At 36.6% G+C, this 23,309-nt stretch overlaps 1 protein-coding gene across 3 annotated transcripts in view; it reads left to right on the top strand.

Moving 5' to 3' along the window:
- Nucleotides 1–23,026, top strand: part of pnpla7b (patatin-like phospholipase domain containing 7b) — a 130,692-nt gene extending 107,666 nt beyond the window's left edge. The window contains exons 35-36 of one of the 3 annotated variants that reach the window (XM_062057057.1): nucleotides 12,957–13,072; nucleotides 15,566–23,026. In XM_062057057.1, the coding sequence (XP_061913041.1) occupies nucleotides 12,957–13,072; nucleotides 15,566–15,682 (233 nt within the window). In that variant the 3' untranslated portion in view covers nucleotides 15,683–23,026. Of the gene's footprint in view, nucleotides 1–4,562; nucleotides 4,640–12,956; nucleotides 13,073–15,565 lie in introns of those variants that run through there. The other 2 variants (XM_062057059.1, XM_062057060.1) reach the window with 2 other exon arrangements.
- The last annotated feature ends 283 nt before the right edge of the window (nucleotides 23,027–23,309 follow it).

Here is a 23,309-nt window from a genome sequence, read left to right as displayed (position 1 = left end):
GCCTTCCGCCCGATTGCAGCTGAGATAGGCTCCAGCGCCCCCCGCGACCCCGAAGGGAATAAGCGGTAGAAAATGGATGGATGGATGGATGCCTCAAAACAACAGCTACAAAAACAATGAAGGCAAACAGCTTCAGTCCAGAGTATACTAGAGTAATAAAGTAAACAATAACATAGTCCTCATTTAGTGCAAGACTGCCTGGTATATTGTATAACAGGAAATTATAAACTGGGCTCAATCTGCCCTGCTCTAATGTATTTGTATGAGTAACACGAATGTGCTGCAAGCTAGTGGTGAGTGCTTGAAGTGGCCTAGCAGTCAGCCAGAGCTTCTGAAATGCTGCGTTGAGACAGGGCACCTCCGTTCACTGCAAGCTGCTTTCGGTGTTTGCTTTTCATCCATCTTCCGCTTGTATTCATCGTGTATCTCCTTATGATTCTCGAAGAGGTGGGAGATCAAATTGCCCGTATTAAAGGAAGACGTCTTGGTTCCTCCTCGCATAACCAACTTTTTGCAGTCATTGCAAATTACCAGTTTTTTATCCGTCAGACACACTTAGAAATAATCCCAAACCATAGACATGGTGTCGTTAGTGAGTCACCGATTGAGCAGGCTTGTTAGCCACGGCTACAGCACCGGCAACAATACACTCTTGTTGTTGTTATGCTACGCTCGCGGCGGTTTGATGAGGTCATCAAGCGTCTCCAGTAAACCTCTCATGCTGCAGTCGTCAACTCCTGTGTTGTGTGTGGGAGAGGGGAGGGGCTGCTGACTGGAAGACGCAACTACCCGCTCCGTACAGCGGCGTTTTAAAAAGTCATTAATTTTACTTTTTGGAACCGATATCGATAATTTCCGATATTACATTTTAAAGCATTTATCGGCCGATATTATCCGACATCTCTAGTTGAAAGGTCGGAATTGGGTTTAAAAATGCGCAACATTTTGAGAATTTAAGGTATTGTAGGACTCATTTGAGTGGGAATTTCCTGGAAATTTGGAGATTTCAGGAAAACCGGGAATTTTTAAAAATGTTGATACACAATTGTCCTAGATGACTTGAGTGGGTTGGTGTTAGAATTTTTGGAATTGGTTGAAAAATGTTGACGTAGTAACAGTTTGAATTGAAAATGGGTATTTCGGAATTTCGGGAAAATTGGGAATTTGTATGAAAAGAAAAATAGGAACATTTGTTGTCCCAACTAAGAGGAATGTTTTGAAGGTGGAATGGTCAAAAACGGTTGAAAAATGTGGACTGTGGAAACTTTCCAGGAAGAGGTGAAAATAAGGCTGTGGAAAATGGGACTTATGGGAATTCCTGGAATTTTTTTGAATTTGGAAAATTGTAGTTTGATTGTCCAAGGTGAGATGAGTGTGTGGAGGGTGGAACGGTCTGAATCGGATGAGAAATGTGGGATATGCAGGAGATTGTATAATGTGAATATGAAAATGTTGACGTAGTAACAGTTTGAATAGAGAATGGGTATTTTGGAATTCCTAGAATTTCGGGAAAATCGGGAATTTGTACCAAAAAAAAATAGGAACATTTATTGTCCCAACCAAGAGGAATGTTTTCAAGGTGGAATGGTCAAAAACGTTTTGAAAAATGTGGACTGTGAAAACGTTCCAAGAGGTGAAAGAAGGCTGTGGAAAATGGGAATTCCTGGAATTTTTTCCGATTTTAAAAAATAGTAGTTTGATTGTCCAAGGTGAGATGAGTGTGTGGATGGTGCAACGGTCCATATCGGTTGAGAAATGTGGGAATTGTGCAAGTTCGAAAAGTGGCCCATTCATTTTCTATGGGAAAAATATCCCGAAAAAGCGGGAATTCTGGGTAATCTGATTTTATTTTTTGTTATTATTTTGGATGAGCTCACGTTTGATGCTTGGGCATTCACACAATTATTCAGCACACGTAGGGACGGGTACCGAATTCGTTACTTTTATAGACACTGGCCGAATTCTGTCGGTACCAGCAGGTATCGATTCGAACGCTGCCGTATCACGATACATTTGTGGCACCTGACGTAAACAATCAGTCAAGCAGCACTGAGAGCGGACTCAGCCAAACTCTCTCAAAGAAAGTGTGCTTGGTAAAAAAAAAAACACCAACATTAAGCAAGGCTCCACTCTTCCAAAATGTGCTAGCTTGATGCTAATTTACATTGGATTTGTCGTAGACGGGCTACTATTAGCATTAGCGATTTTACATGGCAATTTCAACGCCTCCAAACAGATGAGTGATAAACTCAAACAGCTTGTGTGTAGTATGCGCATGACTTACAGTATAAACACTGTGTAGGGTGCACCATAACACATCCTGGAAAAAAGCTACTTCCTAGTTAGACAAGATACCATAAATAGCCTATACAGCTCATTTCTAAATGTTACAATAAATACAATTTAATTGTCAAACGATATTTATGAACACACCTTCGAGTACTGATATCGATTCCCAAGTACTGGGAATTGGTACCGTATCGGTTCAAATGTGAACAGTGCCCACATCTGAGCGCACACAGCGTGATTTATCAAGACTAAAATAACTGCGAGCGCTATTTGCGTCTTCTTTTAGTGTGAAAAGAACGTGCAGACCTACTGCAGCTCCGTTCTACGACAGAAATTAAAATATTACACATATGGTCAAATCAGCAATACCCTTTTATAATTCTATAGCTGCTGGATGACTTAAGGCAGGGGTCACCAACCTTTTTGAAACCAAGAGCTACTTCTTGGGTACTGATTAATGCGAAGGGCTACCAGTTTGATACACACTTAAATAAATTGCCAGAAATAGCCAATATGCTCAATTTACCTTTAACTCTATGTTATTATTAATAATTAATGATATTTACACTTAATTGAACGGTTTAAAAGAGGAGAAAACACGAAAAAAATGATAATTACATTTTTAAACATAGTTTATCTTCAATTTCGACTCTTTAAAATTCAAAATTCAACCAAAAAAAAGAAGAGAAAAACTAGCTAATTCGAATCTTTTTGAAAAAATGTAAAAAATTATTTATGGAACATCATTAGTAATTTTTCCTGATTAAGATTAATTTTAGAATTTTGATGACATATTTTAAATAGGTTAAAATCCAATCTACACTTTGTTAGAATATATAACAAATTGGACCAAGCTATATTTCTAACAAAGACAAATCATTATTTCTTCTAGATTTTCCAGAACAAAAAATGTAAAAGAAATTCAAAAGACTTTGAAATAAGATTTAAATTTGATTCTACAGATTTTCTAGATTTGCCAGAATAATTTTTTTTGAAACTTAATCATAATAAGTTTGAAGAAATATTTCACAAATATTCTTCGTCGAAAAAACAGAAGCTAAAATGAATAATTAAATTAAAATGTAATTATTATTCTTTACAATAAAAAAAATAAATTTACTTGAACATTTATTTAAATTGTCAGGAAAGAAGAGGAAGGAATTTAAAAGGTAAAAAGGTATATGTGTTTAAAAATCCTAAAATCATTTTTAAGGTTGTATTTTTTCTCTAAAATTGTCTTTCTGAAAGTTACAAGAAGCAAAGTAAAAAAAATAATGAATTTATTTAAACAAGTGAAGACCAAGTCTTTAAAATATTTTCTTGGATTTTCAAATTCTATTTGAGTTTTGTCTCTCTTAGAATTAAAAATGTCAGGCAAAGCGAGACCAGCTTGCTAGTAAATAAATAAAATTTAAAAAATAGAGGCAGCTCACTGGTAAGTGCTGCTATTTGAGCTATTTTTAGAACAGGCCAGCGGGCTACTCATCTGGTCCTTACGGGCTACCTGGTGCCCGCGGGCACCGTGTTGGTGACCCCTGACTTAAGGAGTTGATTTTAGCGCTAAGAAAAAAATAAACCCGGTTTCTGTTGTAGATGAACGGTGGGACTGCTTCTGAATCGCCCATAAAAAGTGGTACATATTATATTTGTGTGCTGCATGTTTGGAAACGTGACAAAACGGCATGTCAACACGAATAAATAAATAACACAAAATAATATCCATGGTGATACGCGCAAAGTCCTCATTTGAATATGGTGGTTTGCACCAGCTATCAATTGCAGTCTTAGTAGATCACGTGCCTACAAATAGCACACACTATTTTTATAGTTGACACTTAACTGTTTAGCGCCTGCTACTTGGAGCTTAGTAGATCAGGCCCGAAGTCTTTCATTTTAGCAAGTGAAACCGGTGCACGCATGCACACACACACACACACACATACTGGTTATCATTTGGAATGGGGACCAAGTTTTTGATCATGACTTGTGGGGACCACCCTTTCTACAAGTTGTGGAGGCATAAAAAAAATTAGGTAAAATCTCTGGATTGATGAAGTAATGTGCTGATCATTCTTGGGGGAAAAAGATTAAAGATAACATTTTTACATTATTCACACAAATTTGTACGTGACTACTGAGGACCGTTTTTTTTTTTAAAGTTCAAATTAGATGTTAAACATGTTTACTTTCTTAGTAAACATGTTTTATGGGCCAAAGCTTAAAAATCACCTAGTCATTAATCATTACTATCATTTAAAAAGGTTTCCCTTTAGGGGATCTGTTTTGTTGTCCCCATACCGTCAGAGGTCCCCTAAAGGTGACTGTGTAAACAGAGCGATGTCTCCTTTAAGTAAGCATTGCCAGAACACGCATGCACACACACACGCACGCATGCACACACACACACGCATGCTGATGCTATATCTAGGGCTGCAACAACTAATCGATTAAATCGATTAAAATCGATTATGAAAATAGTTGCCGATTAATTTAGTCATCGATTCGTTGGATCTATGCTATGCGCATGCGCAGTTTTTTTGTTTGTTTTTTTAAAAAAAAAAATTTAATTTTTTTTTTTTTTAAATAAACCTTTATTTATAAACTGCAACATGTACAAACAGCTGAGAAACAATAATCAAAATAAGTATGGTGCCACTATGCTGTTTTTTTTCCAATAAAATACTGGATAGGATAGAAATGTAGTTTGTCTCTTTTATCCGATTATTAATCGATTAATCGAAGTAATAATCGACAGATTAATCGATTATCAAATTAATCGTTAGTTGCAGCCCTAGCTATATCATCTCCTTTCTTTCTGTGTTGGACTCGTTCACTTCTGGCTTCTTGCATGCGATATTGACTTATTACTGTGGAACCTCTCTTCTTTTAAGTCAACCTTTAACATTTTTAAGTGTAAAAACAAGGTACAAACCATTAAGTTTGGTGTGAAGAATGCCGTAATATAATACGCTCCATGTACAGTATAGCCCTTTCTTTCTTCAGGCTCTTAAGAGCACTCTTATTTTCCGGACCATAGAGCGCACCGGTGTTCAGGCCGCACCCACTTCATTTAAAAAGATTACAAATATTTTTACATGTATTAGCCGCAGATTTATAGCCTTAAAAAAAACAGCATATGTTTGGAGTCAAACTCACAAAGATGCATTATTTCAGGCATTATTAGCCATTTTGCATGTTTGGTGTAGGAAATATGTTTTAATACCGTATTTTTCGGAGTGTAAGTCGCACCGGCCGAAAATGCATAATAAAGAAGGAAAAAAACATATAAGTCGCACTGGAGTATAGGGATGATGTTTGATAAGAAATTATCGAGTTCGAGTCTATTATCGAATCCTCTTATCGAACCGATTCTTTATTGATTCTCTTATCGAGTCCAGATAAGTGGTTGTATATGGAAAAAAACACACAATATTTGGTTGAACAAAAGCTCACTTTTATTATATAAGAAAACAATTTAATCTAAAAAATAAATAAATATTGACTGTTACCCCCCTAAAAAATAAAATAAAATAAATAAATAGTGACTGTTGTTACCCAATTTTTAAGTAAAACAAATATATACAGTAACACAAAAACAACCTGTCTCTGTGATCACTATAGGTGTATAAATAATAATATAGTGTTAAATAAAATCAGTCCCTTGGGCACAAAACTGAAAATAATACAGCTCTCCAAAAAGTGCACTTCTTCTGCTATTGGAACATAACTGTTTGTTATGATGCGTTGACATTTTTGCACTTTATTTCTTTATTGAAAGAAAATTCTATGAAGAGAAAAGTTGTTTACAAATGTGGTTAATATAGAGTATTATTTGATATTTTACGCTAATGTGTTAATAATTTCACACATAAGTCGCTCCTGAGTATAAGTCGCACCCCCCGGTCAAACTATGAAAAAAACTGCGACTTATAGTCCGAAAAATACGGTAACTGTCATATTGAGTATGACAATTATACTGTCGTTTTGAGTAATAAAAACTACTTTTTGTCTTTATAAACCTTACAAAAGATCATTTTTGTAGTGAAACTCGCAACGATACGTTAGCCGAGTCATACCAAAGACTATAAAAATGGGACCCGTTTCCTACCTGCTTGGCACTCAGCATCAAGGGTTGGAGTTGGGGGTTAAATCACCAAAATGATTCCCGGGCGCGGCGCCGCTGCTGCCCACTGCTCCCCAAGGGGATGGGTCAAATGCAGAGGACACATTTCACCACATCTAGTGTGTGTGTGACAATCATTGGTACTTTAATCTTAAATCTTTATTCCAGGCATTTCTAGACATTTTACATGTTTGGTTTAGGAATTATGTTTGAATATTTTTTTATTGCTTTTTTCGCATTATATCAGGATTCTAGAACATTATTGTCGTATTGAGTAAAACACAATTTTTTGTAATCACAAACCTTACAAAATCTCATGTTTTTTTTTAGTAAAACTCACAAAGATACATTATTTCAGGCATTTGTAGACACATTGCATGTTTGGTTTAGGAATTATGTTAAAACAACTGCCATATTGAGTATGACAGTTATACTGTCGTATTGAGTAAAAAACAAATGTACCGTATTTTTCAGACTATAAGTCGCAGTTTTTTTCATATAACCTCATATAACATACACTTATTCAGTCTGTTGTTCACTATTCTTTATTTATTTTAAATTGCCTTTCAAATGTCTATTCTTGGTGTTGGCTTTAATCAAATAAATTTCCCCAAAAAATGCGACTTATACTCCAGTGTGACTTATATGTTTTTTTCCTTCTTTAGTCTGCATTTTCGGAAGGTGCGACTTATACTCCGAAAAATACGGTATGTGTTTGCAAGCCTTAAAAAAAAAAATCATATGTTTCTAGTAAAACTCACAAAGATACATTATTTCAGGCATTATTAGCCATTTTGCATGTTTGGTTTAGGAAATATGTTTAAATAACTGGCATATTGAGTATGACAGTTATACTGTATTCCGTGATTGTTTCCAAACGGTGTCTGTAACACGGCAGTAAAACGGCTGACCAAACAAAACAGAAGCGGAAGCTAGCTCTCCAATCAGCCAAACATACTCAATAATTGGTGATTTTACTGAGGAATTTGTGAAACTGAAACAATACAAAAAGAATGCCATTGTAAGTTAATAATACTAACACAGACACTCGTAAACGTGTTAGCATATTAGCTAATGCTAACGACGCCAGCTTGATTACATTACGATAGCACGTACAAATATGCATGAAAACACTCGGATAGACATCACACGTGGGACGCTTTAGTAAGTAAGAATCGTTTTAGTTATATTGTAAAACGTAAAAATATGCATGAAAAAACTCCGATAGACATCACACGTGGGACGCTTTAGTAAGTAGAAATCGTTTTAGTTGTAAAACGTAAAAATATGCATGAAAAAACTCCGATAAACATCACACGTGGGACGCTTTTGTAACTAAGAATCGTTTTAGTTATATTGTAAAACGTACAAATATGCATGAAAACACTCGGATAGACATCACACGTGGGACGCTTTAGTAAGTAAGAATCGTTTTAGTTATATTGTAAAACGTACAAATATGCATGAAAACACTCGGATAGACATCACACGTGGGACGCTTTAGTAAGTAAGAATCGTTTTAGTTATATTGTAAAACGTACAAATATGCATGAAAACACTCGGATAGACATCACACGTGGGACGCTTTAGTAAGTAAGAATCGTTTTAGTTATATTGTAAAACGTACAAATATGCATGAAAACACTCCGACAGACATGACACGTGGGACGCTTTAGTAAGTAAGAATCGTTTTAGTTATATTGTAAAACGTACAAATATGCATAAAAACACTCTGATAGACATCACACGTGGGACACTTTAGTAAGTAAGAATTGTTTTAGTTATATTGTAAAACGTACAAATATGCATGAAAACACTCCGATAGACATCACACGTGGGACACTTTAGTAAGTAGGAACCGTTTTAGTTATATTGTAAAACGTACAAATATGCATGAAAACACTCCGATAGACACGTGGGACGCTTTAGTAAGTAAGAATCGTTTTAGTTATATTGTAAAACGTACAAATATGCATGAAAACACTCCGACAGACATCACACGTGGGACGCTTTAGTAAGTAAGAATCGTTTTAGTTATATTGTAAAACGTACAAATATGCATGAAAACACTCCGATAGACATCACACCTGGGACGCTTTAGTAACTAAGAATTGTTTTAGTTATATTGTAAAACGTACAAATATGCTTAAAAACACTCCGATAGACATCACACGTGGGACGCTTTAGTAAGTAAGAATCGTTTTAGTTATATTGTAAAACGTACAAATATGCATGAAAACACTCCGATAGACATCACACGTGGGACGCTTTAGTAAGTAGGAATTGTTTTAGTTATATTGTAAAACGTACAAATATGCATGAAAACACTCGGATAGACATCACACGTGGGACGCTTTAGTAAGTAGGAATTGTTTTAGTTATATTGTAAAACGTACAAATATGCATGAAAACACTCTGATAGACATCACACGTGGGACACTTTAGTAAGTAAGAATTGTTTTAGTTATATTGTAAAACGTACAAATATGCATGAAAACACTCCGACAGACATGACACGTGGGACGCTTTAGTAAGTAAGAATCGTTTTAGTTATATTGTAAAACGTACAAATATGCATGAAAACACTCCGATAGACATCACACGTGGGACGCTTTAGTAGGTAAGAATCGTTTTAGTTATATTGTAAAACGTACAAATATGCATGAAAACACTCCGATAGACATCACACGTGGGACGCTTTAGTAAGTAAGAATCGTTTTAGTTATATTGTAAAACGTACAAATATGCATGAAAACACTCCGATAGACACGTGGGACGCTTTAGTAAGTAAGAATCGTTTTAGTTATATTGTAAAACGTACAAATATGCATGAAAACACTCCGATATACATCACACGTGGGACGCTTTAGTAACTAAGAATTGTTTTAGTTATATTGTAAAACGTACAAATATGCTTAAAAACACTCCGATAGACATCACACGTGGGACGCTTTAGTAGGTAAGAATCGTTTTAGTTATATTGTAAAACGTACAAATATGCATGAAAACACTCCGATAGACATCACACGTGGGACGCTTTAGTAAGTAAGAATCGTTTTAGTTATATTGTAAAACGTACAAATATGCATGAAAACACTCCGATAGACATCACACCTGGGACGCTTTAGTAACTAAGAATTGTTTTAGTTATATTGTAAAACGTACAAATATGCTTAAAAACACTCCGATAGACATCACACGTGGGACGCTTTAGTAGGTATGAATCGTTTTAGTTATATTGTAAAACGTACAAATATGCATGAAAACACTCCGATAGACATCACAAGTGGGACGCTTTAGTAAGTAAGAATCGTTTTAGTTATATTGTAAAACGTACAAATATGCATGAAAACACTCCGACAGACATGACACGTGGGACGCTTTAGTAGGTAAGAATCGTTTTAGTTATATTGTAAAACGTACAAATATGCATGAAAACACTCCGACAGACATGACACGTGGGACGCTTTAGTAAGTAAGAATCGTTTTAGTTATATTGTAAAACGTACAAATATGCATGAAAACACTCCGACAGACATCACACGTGGGACGCTTTAGTAGGTAAGAATCGTTTTAGTTATATTATAAAACGTACAAATATGCATGAAAACACTCCGACAGACATCACACGTGGGACGACGCTTTAGTAAGTAAGAATTGCTTTAGTTATATTGTAAAACGTACAAATATGCATGAAAACACTCCGATAGACATCACACGTGGGACGCTTTAGTAAATAGGAATTGCTTTAGTTATATTGTAAAACGTACAAACATTGCTTGGAGTGACGAATGAAGAATCCGTACGAGTAGAAACGCCATGGACAAGTCGACAAAATGGGACTTCCGGTTCCGGTTCAAGGCACGAAACAGAAAGTCCATTTTCAACCCGCAGCACAGCCAGTGAGCGAACTCGGCCAAAAGGTGGCGCCACAGCACAAAGAATAACACGCCTTGTCGGTGTCTCTACGAAAACTACTTGTTGAATACAAAACATTACGGCCATATAGCCACACCATTTTATAAACTGCATGGTTCAAAGCGTAGGGAAAAAAAAGTAGTGCCTTTATAGTCCGGAAGATACGGTAAGTGTTTGCTTTAAGAGGTTCCACCGTATTTTAGCGAGTGAAGCAAAAAAGTGACATGTTTGGTTTCTGCTTGAAAACTGCAGTGATGGTGCACTTATTTACAGTCATGTGAAAAATGTTCATTATTGCCAACCAGCCCTTCTACACCTGAACAGCAGCACACACACTCGTCGAGACGTTGCTATTACTTGACTGACAAACACGGCCACATGGTGGCGCTAAGGGTGAAATCACTTGGAAAAACCCTCACACGAGTGAAATGGGCTCTGCAAAACATGCGCTGTAACTTGGCCGTGTTTTGCTGCATCGCCACCAAATTTGGCGCACACTTTCGAAGGACCGACCGGCACGTGTGTGGAAAATATGAGCAAGATCGGTCCAGAAACATGGCCGCCATCCATCAAAACCTGTATGCAACTTAAAGGGTGACTGCTCTTTTATTTATTTATTTTTTCATTCACAATCCTCATGTAAGACAAGAACACATGTTTTTTTATGCATTCTAAGTCATAAATAAACATTAACAAAAGTCAGCTAACAATTTAAATTGGAGTCGTTCTAAAAACATCAAAAAACCTCCATCATTGTTAGTATATACTCTATGTAGTATCTAGTAACATTCATAATAACATGTAATATTTACTTATTTTGACCATTTTAAGTGTAATAATTACACAACGTTTATTTTCCCTTCAACAACAACAAGACTACTAATCATGGCAGACTTGATGAGGGACACCAAAGACTATTTTGGGACAAATGATTGATCCAGAAACTTCTATTTTTTGAGCCTGAATATAAGGATGATGATCTACAAGTTTTAGAAGCTGTGTGCTAAACAGATGCAGCTTTAGTCAAACACTAAGCATCATGTAGCAGTATTGCTACGCGCTAAACAAGATATACAAACATAATAAAAACAATCGCTTACTGTACAATGTCTGCTCTCACTGGGATAAAGAATGGTGGGATGTTTATATCTTCCCCTTTACATCAACAATTCATCATGGTTAGTATATATGTAGTATCTAGTAACATTCATAATAACATGTAATATTTACTTATTTTGATCATTTTAAGTGTATTGATTTCACAGCGTTCACTTTCCCTTCAACAACAACAAGACTACTAATCATGGCAGACTTGATGAGAGACAACAAAGACTACTTTGGGACAAATGATTGATCCAGAAACTTCTATTTTTTGAGCCTGAAGATAAGGAGGATGATCTACAAGTTTTAGAAGCTGTGTGCTAAACAGATGCAGCTTTAGTCAAACACTAAGCATCATGTAGCAGTATTGCTAAGTGCTAAACAAGATATACAAATATAATAAAAACAATCGCTTACTGTACAATGTCTGCTCTCACTGGGATAAAGAATGGTGGGATGTTTATATCTTCCCCTTTACATCAACAATTCTTCATGGTTAGTATATATGTAGTATCTAGTAACATTCATAATAACATGTAATATTTACTTATTTTGATCATTTTAAGTGTATTAATTTCACAACGTTCACTTTCCCTTTCAACAACAACAAGACTACTAATCATGGCAGACGTGATGAGAGACAACAAAGACTACTTTGGGACAAATTATTGATCCATAAACTTCTATTTTTGGAGCCTGAATATAAGGAGGATGATCTACATGTTTTAGAAGCTGTGTTCCAAACAGATGCAGCTTTAGTCAAACACTAAGTATCATGTAGCAGTATTGTTAAGTGCTTAAACAAGATATACAAACATAATAAAACAGTCGCTTACTGTACAATGTCTGCTCTCACTGGGATAAAGAATGGTGGGATGTTTATATCTTCCCCATCTCCGGGTCTAAGTTGGATGTCAAAAGTTGACCAACTTGTGGGTTTATGTCCACAACCTTCTACTATCCAGGTGAGAAGTGTGATTTATACTCTAGAAATAACTTTCACCAACTCAGAGGCGATGCAGCAGCTCAATGTGTCAATATAGCAGCATAAGCTAGTTAGCGCCCTGACTAAAAGTAGTCCCTCTGCGTTAGCGCTTATAATAACAATATGGCTAATACTTGGTTAATATTCAGGTCATTGTTGGCGCTTTTTGGAGGTTTTTGAGAGGACTTTATAGTGTACGCCTATTTGCGGCATTGTTAGCCACCTCTTACTTGCCATATTTTACGACTTAGAATGCATAAAAAAAGAAAAGCATATGTGTTCTTGTCTTACATAATAATTGTGAATGACTCCAAAGTGGTGCATAAGTCATTGAGCACGAGCCTGATGATGACAACACCATATCACACGTATTATAGCAAAGGGGTAGAAGGCGCCACAAATGTCATTTCTAAAAAAAAAGCTGTGACTTTTTCACATGACCGTTAATTGGACTCTGCTTCTTCCCTCACCTTCCACGTGTTACCTGTGACCTCACATCACACAATGTCATCCTTTTGTCCTCCCCTTCCTCCCCGTCAGAGGAGTCAGACTACCACACTGACTATGACGAGGAGGCGGCGGAGAGCGCTCTGTCTGACCTGGAGCTTTACGGCCTCTACGGGGAGCACACTGAAGGGGAGGAGACGGCGGACACGGTGCGGGCATCTGGTCGTATGGGCGGCTCATTTTTACTCTTATTCTACACACTAGTATTGTCTCTAATCCACTAGTCAGGGCTTTTTACTCTTATTCTACACACTAGTATTATGTTTTATCGACTAGTCATGTCTTTTTACTCTTATTCTACACGCTAGTATTGTCTTATCGACTAATCATGTCTTTACTCTTATTCTACACACTAGTATTGTCTCTAAATCGACTAGTCATGTCTTTTTACTCTTAACTAGTATTGTTTTTTATCTAGTCATTTTTTTTACTCTTATTCTACACACTAGTATTGTCTTTTATTGACTAGTCTTGTCTTTTTACTCTTATTCTACACACTAGTATTGTCTCTTATCGACTAGTCATGTCTTTTTACTCTTATTCTACACAGTAGTATTGTCTCTTATCGACTAGTCATGTTTTTTTACTCTTATTCAACACACTAGTATTGTCTATCGACTAGTCATGTTTTTTTTACTCTTATTCAACACATTGGTATTGTCTCTTATCGACTAGTCATGTCTTTTTACTCTTATTCTACACACTAGTAGTGTCTTTTATCCACTAGTCATGTCTTTTTACTCTTATTCTACACAGTAGTATTATGTTTTATCGACTAGTCATGTCTTTTTACTCTTATTCTACACAGTAGTATTATGTTTTATCGACTAGTCATGTCTTTTTACTCTTATTCTACACAGTAGTATTATGTTTTATCGACTAGTCATGTCTTTTTACTCTTATTCTACACACTAGTATTGTCTTTTATCCACTAGTCATGTCTTTTTACTCTTATTGTACACACTAGTGTTGTTTTTTATTGACCAGTCATGTCTTTTTACTCTTATTCGACACGCTAGTATTGTCTTTTATTGACTAGTCATGTCTTTTTACTCTTATTCTAGACGCTAGTATTGTCTTTAATTGACCAGTCATGTCTTTTTACTCTTATTCTACACACTAGTGTTGTCTCTAATCGACGAGTCATGTCTTTTTACGCTTATTCTACACACTAGTATTATGTTTTATTGACTAGTCATGTCTTTTTAACTCTTATTCTACACACTAGTATTGTTTTTTATTGACCAGTCATGTCTTTTTACTCTTATTCGACACGCTAGTATTCTCTTTTATTGACTAGTCATGTCTTTTTACTCTTATTCTAGACGCTAGTATTGTCTTTAATTGACCAGTCATGTCTTTTTACTCTTATTCTACACACTTGTATTGTCTCTTATCGACTAGTCATGTCTTTTTACTCTTATTCTACACACTAGTATTGTCTTTTATTGACTAGTCATGTCTTTTTACTCTCTTATTTTTTTTTACTATTATTCTTTTTTATTTTTACTCTTATTCTACACACTAGTATTATCTTTTATCGACTAGTAATGTCTTTAATTGCAACAAAAACAGTGTAAAAAGGTGTGAAAAGGAACAATATTGTTTTAAATCATAAAAATAAGAAATAAGGACATATTGACAAACTATAGAGAGCAAGATCATTGCATTTCTGTCTGTTCAACATAATACTTATTTGTCATATTGTATTATTCTTTGTTATGATTAATTCATATCCACATGATTTAAAAAAATAAATTAAAACATTTTTATGCAATTAAATATACCAACTTAAATGAAAATGTAATTATTGGAAGAAACTACAAGTACTATTATAATTTACTTTATATTAATTTATTGTATATTGGACATGTTATTTTTTCATATGTGATAAAACAAATATTAAGTTTTCATTATTCGACTCTACTTTTCAATTTTCTTCTATATAGACAATATTTTCAGTACAATGAATGGATTTTTTTGTTGTAAAGATTCCATCAATTGTACTGAAAATATTGTCTGGCTCGAAGAAAATAAAGTATATGAATGAGAATGCATAATGAAACGTTTTAGCTTTTGTGTGACCTCATAATGTTATATTTGTATTTAAAATATTAAGCCATCTATTTATTTACTTATTTTTATATTTAATTTCCATTGATTTATTCTTATTTAAAAATATATATATATTTAAATTTTATTTTTATTTATTTATTCATATTTTATTTGTAAAAAAATTCTACATATTTTAAATAATTGTAATTACTCCCTTTAAAAAAATGACTCTGTACTTGTAATATTATCACATATATTTTTTCTTTAACATTTTGACTTTTGCTCAATATATTATGACTATTTTCATAGCATTATCATTCGTTTTTCTGTTATTAATGTAACAAAATGTTATTATTAGAGTAAATTACGACACCATTTTATTTCTCCGTGTTTACAGTTATATTTATATTCTAACCTTATTATTTTTCTATATTTACATACTTATTCAGTATATTTGGTTCAGTTTTACTGAGGGAACTGAAAAGACGATTTAGGCATTTTAAAAAGTTAACAATATTCAGTAGCGAGGACGGTGCGAAATGCCAATTGTCTGATTTTAGTTTGATAAAAATTTCTCTAATCTTCAGGATGAAGAACTGGACAGAAGAGGTGATGGAACCAGCAACCACGCCCTCGCCGAACATCAACAAGTTCCATCGAACACCTCAGCAGAGCAGGAAGTACTTTGTAAACAGTCCAAGTGAGGCAGTTACACTTACAGTTACAGCACAGGTGCATTACAACCATTTCTCATATTGAGACAGCGCAAGAAAGAATAGCAAGAGAAAGAACCACAAGTTAATCTATACCAAGGAATATTCATCACCAGGCTGGAAAAGGTCATTGCGGCCTAAAGCACCGTCCTCCAGACAGTAAAAAGCAGCCTATGCAGATGTTGCCATGATTTGAACGTGTTGTGCCATATTAGTGTTACTTGTCGTAGAATAATTCCACCTGAACAGCCTCAATGTCTTCCTCCTTAATTCCATGACCCAAGCGCCTTGCCCACTTACTGTTGCCTCGTGAGGAGCGGAGTGGCATTACAAGATACTTTTCCATTCATAACGCCCTATTTGTTACGCAAAGAGAGAATTTACACCACCGTATGGAAGTGTAGCAGAACTGTTTGCAAACGCGTATCTCAGTCTGCCCATGCACTCATTTGTGTGTCTGTATCTCAATCTGTGCGTCTGTTATCCCATTCACGTGTCCGTCTACTAATTTGTGTGTCTGTATCTCAATCTGTGTGTCTGTAATCCCATTCACGTGTCCGTCTACTAATTTGTGTGTCTGTATCTCAATCTGTGCGTCTGTAATCCCATTCACGTGTCCGTCTACTAATTTGTGTGTCTGTAACTCAATCTGTGAGTCTGTAATCCCATTCACATGTCCGTCTACTAATTTGTGTGTCTGTAACTCAATCTGTGAGTCTGTAATCCCATTCACGTGTCCGTCTACTAATTTGTGTGTCTGTAACTCAATCTGTGAGTCTGTAATCCCATTGACGTGTCCGTCTACTAATTTGTGTGTCTGTATGTCAATCTGTGTGTCTATAATCCCATTCACGTGTCCGTCTACTAATTTGTGTGTCTGTATGTCAATCTGTGTGTCTGTAATCCCATTCACGTGTCCGTCTACTAATTTGTGTGTCTGTAACTCAATCTGTGAGTCTGTAATCCCATTCACGTGTCCGCCTACTAATTTGTGTGTCTGTATGTCAATCTGTGTGTCTGTAATCCCATTCACGTGTCCGTCCACTAATTTGTGTGTCTGAATCGCAATCTGTGCGTCTGTAATCCCATTCGCGCGTCCGTCTACTAATTTGTGTCTCAGTATCTCAATCTGTGCGTCTGTAATCCCGTTCACGTGTCCGTCTACTAATTTGTGTGTCTGTATCTCAATCTGTGCGTCTGTAATCCCATTCGCGTGTCCGTCTACTAATTTGTGTCTCAGTATCTCAATCTGTGCGTCTGTAATCCCATTCACGTGTCCGTCTACTAATTTGTGTGTCTGTATCTCAATCTGTGAGTCTGTAATCCCATTCACGTGTCCGTCTACTAATTTGTGTGTCTGTATCTCAATCTGTGCGTCTGTAATCCCATTCGCGTGTCCGTCTACTAATTTGTGTGTCTGTATCTCAATCTGTGTGTCTGTAATCCCATTTGTGTGTCCGTATACTAATTTGTGTGTCTGTATCTCAAACTGTGCATCTTTAATCCTATTCACGTGTCCGTCTACTAATTTGTGTGTCTGTATCTCAATCTGTGCGTCTGTAATCCCATTCACGTGTCCGTCTACTAATTTGTGTGTCTGTAACTCAATCTGTGAGTCTGTAATCCCATTCACGTGTCCGTCTACTAATTTGTGTGTCTGTATGTCAATCTGTGTGTCTGTAATCCCATTCACGTGTCCGTCTACTAATTTGTGTGTCTGTATCTCAATCTGTGCGTCTGTAATCCCATTCGCGTGTCCGTCTACTAATTTGTGTCTCAGTATCTCAATCTGTGCGTCTGTAATCCCATTCCCGTGTCCGTCTACTAATTTGTGTGTCTGTATCTTAATCTGTGCGTCTGTAATCCCATTCGCGTGTCCGTCTACTAATTTGTGTGTCTGTATCTCAATCTGTGTGTCTGTAATCCCATTCACGTGTCCGTCTACTAATTTGTGTGTCTGTATCTCAATCTGTGCGTCTGTAATCCCATTCACATGTCCGTCTACTAATTTGTGTGTCTGTATCTCAATCTGTGCGTCTGTAATCCCATTCACGTGTCCGTCTACTAATTTGTGTGTCTGTAACTCAATCTGTGAGTCTGTAATCCCATTCACGTGTCCGTCTACTAATTTGTGTGTCTGTATGTCAATCTGTGTGTCTGTAATCCCATTCACGTGTCCGTCCACTAATTTGTGTGTCTGAATCTCAATCTGTGCGTCTGTAATCCCATTCGCGTGTCCGTCTACTAATTTGTGTCTCAGTATCTCAATCTGTGCGTCTGTAATTCCATTCACATGTCCGTCTACTAATTTGTGTGTCTGTATCTCAATTTGTGCGTCTGTTATCTCATTCACATGTCCGTCTACTAATTTGTGTGTCTGTATCTCAATCTGTGTGTCTGTTATCCCATTCACGTGTCCATCTACTAATTTGTGTGTCTGTATCTCAATCTGTGCGTCTGTTATCCCATTCACGTGTCCGTCTACTAATTTGTGTGTCTGTATCTCAATCTGTGCGTCTGTAATCCCATTCGCGTGTCCGTCTACTAATTTGTGTGTCTGTATCTCAATCTGTGCGTCTGTAATCCCATTCGCGTGTCCGTCTACAAATTTGTGTCTCAGTACCTCAATCTGTGCGTCTGTAATCTCATTCACGTGTCCGTCTACTAATTTGTGTGTCTGTATCTCAATCTGTGAGTCTGTAATCCCATTCACGTGTCCGTCTACTAATTTGTGTGTCTGTATCTCAATCTGTGCGTCTGTAATCTCATTCACGTGTCCGTCTACTAATTTGTGTGTCTGTATCTCAATCTGTGCGTCTGTTATCCCATTCGCGTGTCCGTCTACTAATTTGTGTCTCTGTATCTCAATCTGTGAGTCTGTAATCCCATTCATGTGTCACACAAATTTGTATAAAGACACGTGGATCGGATTACACGTACACACAGATTGAGGTACAGACACACAAATTAGTACACAGACACGTGGATCAAATTACGGACACAAATTAGTACGAAGACACGTGGATCGGATTACACGTACACACAGATTGGGGTACAGACACACAAATTATTAGACAGACACGTGGATGGGAATACATTTACACAAATTAGTGCACAGACACGTGGGTGGGATTACACGTACAGAAATTGCGATACAGACACACAAATTAGTGCACAAATCGGTGGATCGGATAACACGTTCACAAATTGGGATACAAACAAATTAGTGCACAGACACAAATTATTTCACAGACACGTGGATGGGATTACATTTACACAAATTAGTGCACAGACAAGTGGATCAGATAGCACGTTCACAAATTGAGATACAGACACAAATTAGTTCACAGACACGCGGATCGGATTACACACACACACAGATTGGGGTACAGACACTCAAATGATTAACAGACACGTGGATGAGATTACATTTACACAAATTAGTGCACAGACACGTGGATGGGATTACACATACACAAATTGCGATACAGACACACAAAATAGTGCACAAACCGGTGGATCGGATTACACGTTCACAAATTGAGATACACACAAATTAGTGCACAGACACGTGGATGGGATTACACATACACAAATTGCGATACAGACACACAAATTAGTGTACAAACCGGTGGATCGGATTACACGTTCACAAATTGAGATACAGACACAAATTAGTGCACAGACACGCAGATCGGATTATACACACACAGATTGGGGTACAGACACACAAGTGATTACACAGACACGTGGATCGGATGACACACACACAGATTGGGGTACAGGCACACAAATTATTACACAGACACGTGGATGGGATTACACCTACACAAATTATTGCACAGACACGTGGATCGGATTGCACGTTCAGAAATTGAGATAGACACAAATTAGTGCACAGACACGCGGATCGGATTACACACACACACAGATTGGGGTACAGACACACAAATGATTACACAGACACATGGATGAGATTACATTTACACAAATTAGTGCACAGACACGTGGATGGGATTACACATACACAAATTGCGATACAGACACACAAAATACTGCACAAACCGGTGGATCGGATTACACGTTCACAAATTGAGATACAGACAAATTAGTGCACAGACACGTGGATGGGACTACATGTACAAAAATTGAGATACAAACACACAAATTAGTGCACAAACCGGTGGATCGGATTACACATTTACAAATTGAGATACAGACACAAATTAGTGCACAGACACGCAGATCGGATTACACATACACAGATTGGGGTACAGACACACAAATTATTACACAGACACGTGGATGAGATTACACGTACACAAATTGCGATACAGACACACAAATTAGTGCACAAACTGGTGGATCGGATTACACGTTCACAAATTGAGATACAGACAAATTAGTGCACAGACACGTGGATGGGATTACATGTACAAATATTGCGATACAGACACACAAATTAGTGCACAAACCGGTGGATCGGATTACACGTTCACAAATTGAGATACAGACAAAAATTAGTGCACAGACACGCAGATCAGATTACACACACACAGATTGGGGTACAGACACACAAATGATTACACAGACACGTGGATGAGATTACACATACACAAATTGTGATACAGACACACAAATTGGTGGATCGGATTACACGTTCACAAATTGAGATACAGACAAATTAGTGCACAGACACGTTGATGGGATTACATGTACAAAAATTGAGATACAAACACACAAATTAGTGCACAAACCGGTGGATCGGATTACACATTCACAAATTGAGATACAGACACAAATTAGGGCACAGACACGCAGATCGGATTACACACACACAGATTGGGGTACAGACACACAAATTATTACACAGACACGTGAATGAGATTACACGTACACAAATTGCGATACAGACACACAAATTAGTGCACAAACTGGTGGATTGGATTACACGTTCACAAATTGAGATACAGACAAATTAGTGCACAGACACGTGGATGGGATTACATGTACAAATATTGCGATACAGACACACAAATTAGTGCACAAACCGGTGGATCGGATTACACGTTCACAAATTGAGATACAGACACAAATTAGTGCACAGACACGCAGATCGGATTACACACACACAGATTGCGGTACAGACGCACAAATTAGTGCACAGACACGTGGATGGGATTACTCATACACAAATTGAGATACAGACACACAAATTAGTGCACAAACGGATGGATCGGATTACATGTGCACAAATTGAGATACAGACCCGTGGATCGGATTACACACGTACACAAATTGATACAGACACACAAATTAGTGCACAGACACGTGGATCGGATTACACGTACACAAATTGAGATACAGACACAAATTAGTGCACAAACGGATTGATCGGATTACATGTGCACAAATTGAGATACAGACCCGTGGATCGGATTACACAGGTACACAAATTGATACAGACACACAAATTAGTGCACAGACACGTGGATCGGATTACACGTACACAAATTGAGATACAGACACAAATTAGTGCACAGACGCGTGAATGGGATACACGTACACAAATTGAGATACGGACACACAAATTAGTGCACAAACAGGTGGATCGGATTACATGTGCACAAATTGAGATACAGACATGTGGATCGGATTACACGCGTACACAAATTGATACAGACACACAAATTAGTGCACAGACACGTGGATCGGATTACATGTGCACAAATTGAGATACAGACACGTGGATCGGATTACACGCGTACACAAATTGATACAGACACACAAATTAGTGCACAGACACGTGGATCGGATTACACGTACACAAATTGAGATAGACACAAATTAGTGCACTGACTAACGGGATTACACAGATTGATACAGGCATTTGCAAGTAGTTTAGCTACAATATTACGTCCGTAGGGCTGACTTGAGTGTAACGGTGATGATTTGTTACTGTAGAAGCAGCTGTTATTCACTCCAGATGTGCACTTCAATGCAAATTCATGATCGATATTTACTGACTGATGTTACTTCCTGTTTTATTTACATGTCGTACTATTTCTATACAGTTTAAATGTACATATGTCACTCATAGTTACTAATTCATTGTACTGTCGTTTTAAAAAGGGTATATATATATATATATATATATATATATATATATATATATATATATATATATATATATATATATATATATATATATATATATATATATATATACATGTATATTTTTTAACAGGGGTCAAAAATATTGGGACACCCAGTCCACTTCATAAGGGGAGCAAAAGCAGTTTTCATCTTCTGGTAAAAAATCATTTTCTTCAATTTACTGGGTAGAGGTATGTCTCAATACTTTTGTACATGTCAAATAATAAGTACTAATACATGTTCATAGCTACAGTACTGCTGTGCCCTTAGCCTTACCCAAGTACGGAGGAACCTCCAAGGTAGAACTTGATGATCCGTGGTTTTCCTTCAGTAACAACGAGGCATTCGAAGCTAACGTGGAAAAAGAAGCTCACATAAAAGTGGCCCCAAATGTAATGACAAGCGAGCATACAGAGACTTTAGAGCTGGGGTGCCCAAACCTTTTTCCACTGAGGGCCACACCCTGATAGGTTAAAGGATATGGGGGACACTTTGGTAGTTTTCACCTTCAAAACCAGTACGATATACATTTGTTTTCAAAGAACTTAAAAAAATTTCAATTTTGGTAGAAATCTCCTGTGAATGCTGAAGAGCCAAAGCCAAACTGAAATGCTAACAGTTAGCACACTGGACAGGCAGCGTCAGGTAGCAAAAAAATATGAGCAAAATTAGCTAAAAAAGTAATCTAGAGTATTATGCTAACATGCTTCGTTAGCATTAATGAAATAGCAAAATATGACACAGAGGTGTATACCTGCAAAATTAGTAAAAAGTCTCGCATGCTAATGTTGGCATGCTAAGATGCTAACCGTAACATCCGTCAAGTACCAAAATTCTGTTTATTATCTGGAGACCAGAAAAATATGTTTATAATACTAGCCTGCTAACGTTAGCATGCATCAAGTACCAAAACATAACTAAAGTGTATACCTACAAAATAAGCTAAAAAGGTTAGCATGCCAGAAGGTATCATTCGTCAATTAACAAAATATTTGAAGCTGAGGTATATACTTGCAAAATTAGTAAATTGCTAACTGTAGCATCTGTCAAGTACCAAACTTTTTATTACCTTGAGATGTGAATTTGAATTTTTTTTAAATGCTATCCTGCTAATGTTAGCATGCATCAAGTACCAAAATATAATTAAAGTGTATACCTACAAAATAAGCTAAGATTTTTTTTTTAAATAGCATACTACTGTTAGCATGCTAGCAGGTATCATTCGCCAAGTAATAACATATTTGACGCTGAGGTATATACCTGCAAAATTAGTAAAAAAAAGTCTCGCATGCTAATGTTGGCATGCTAAGATGCTAACTGTAACATCCGTCAAGTACCAAAATTCTGTTTATCTGGAGACCAGAAAAATATGTTTATAATACTAGCCTGCTAACGTTAGCATGCATCAAGTACCAAAACATAACTAAAGTGTATACCTACAAAATAAGCTAAAATTATATTG

The sequence above is a fragment of the Entelurus aequoreus genome, linkage group LG08 (genome assembly GCF_033978785.1).
Source record: "Entelurus aequoreus isolate RoL-2023_Sb linkage group LG08, RoL_Eaeq_v1.1, whole genome shotgun sequence".
NCBI lineage: Eukaryota > Metazoa > Chordata > Actinopteri > Syngnathiformes > Syngnathidae > Entelurus > Entelurus aequoreus.
Note: the sequence above shows the minus strand (reverse complement) of the source record. Positions and strands in the feature narration are given on the sequence as shown.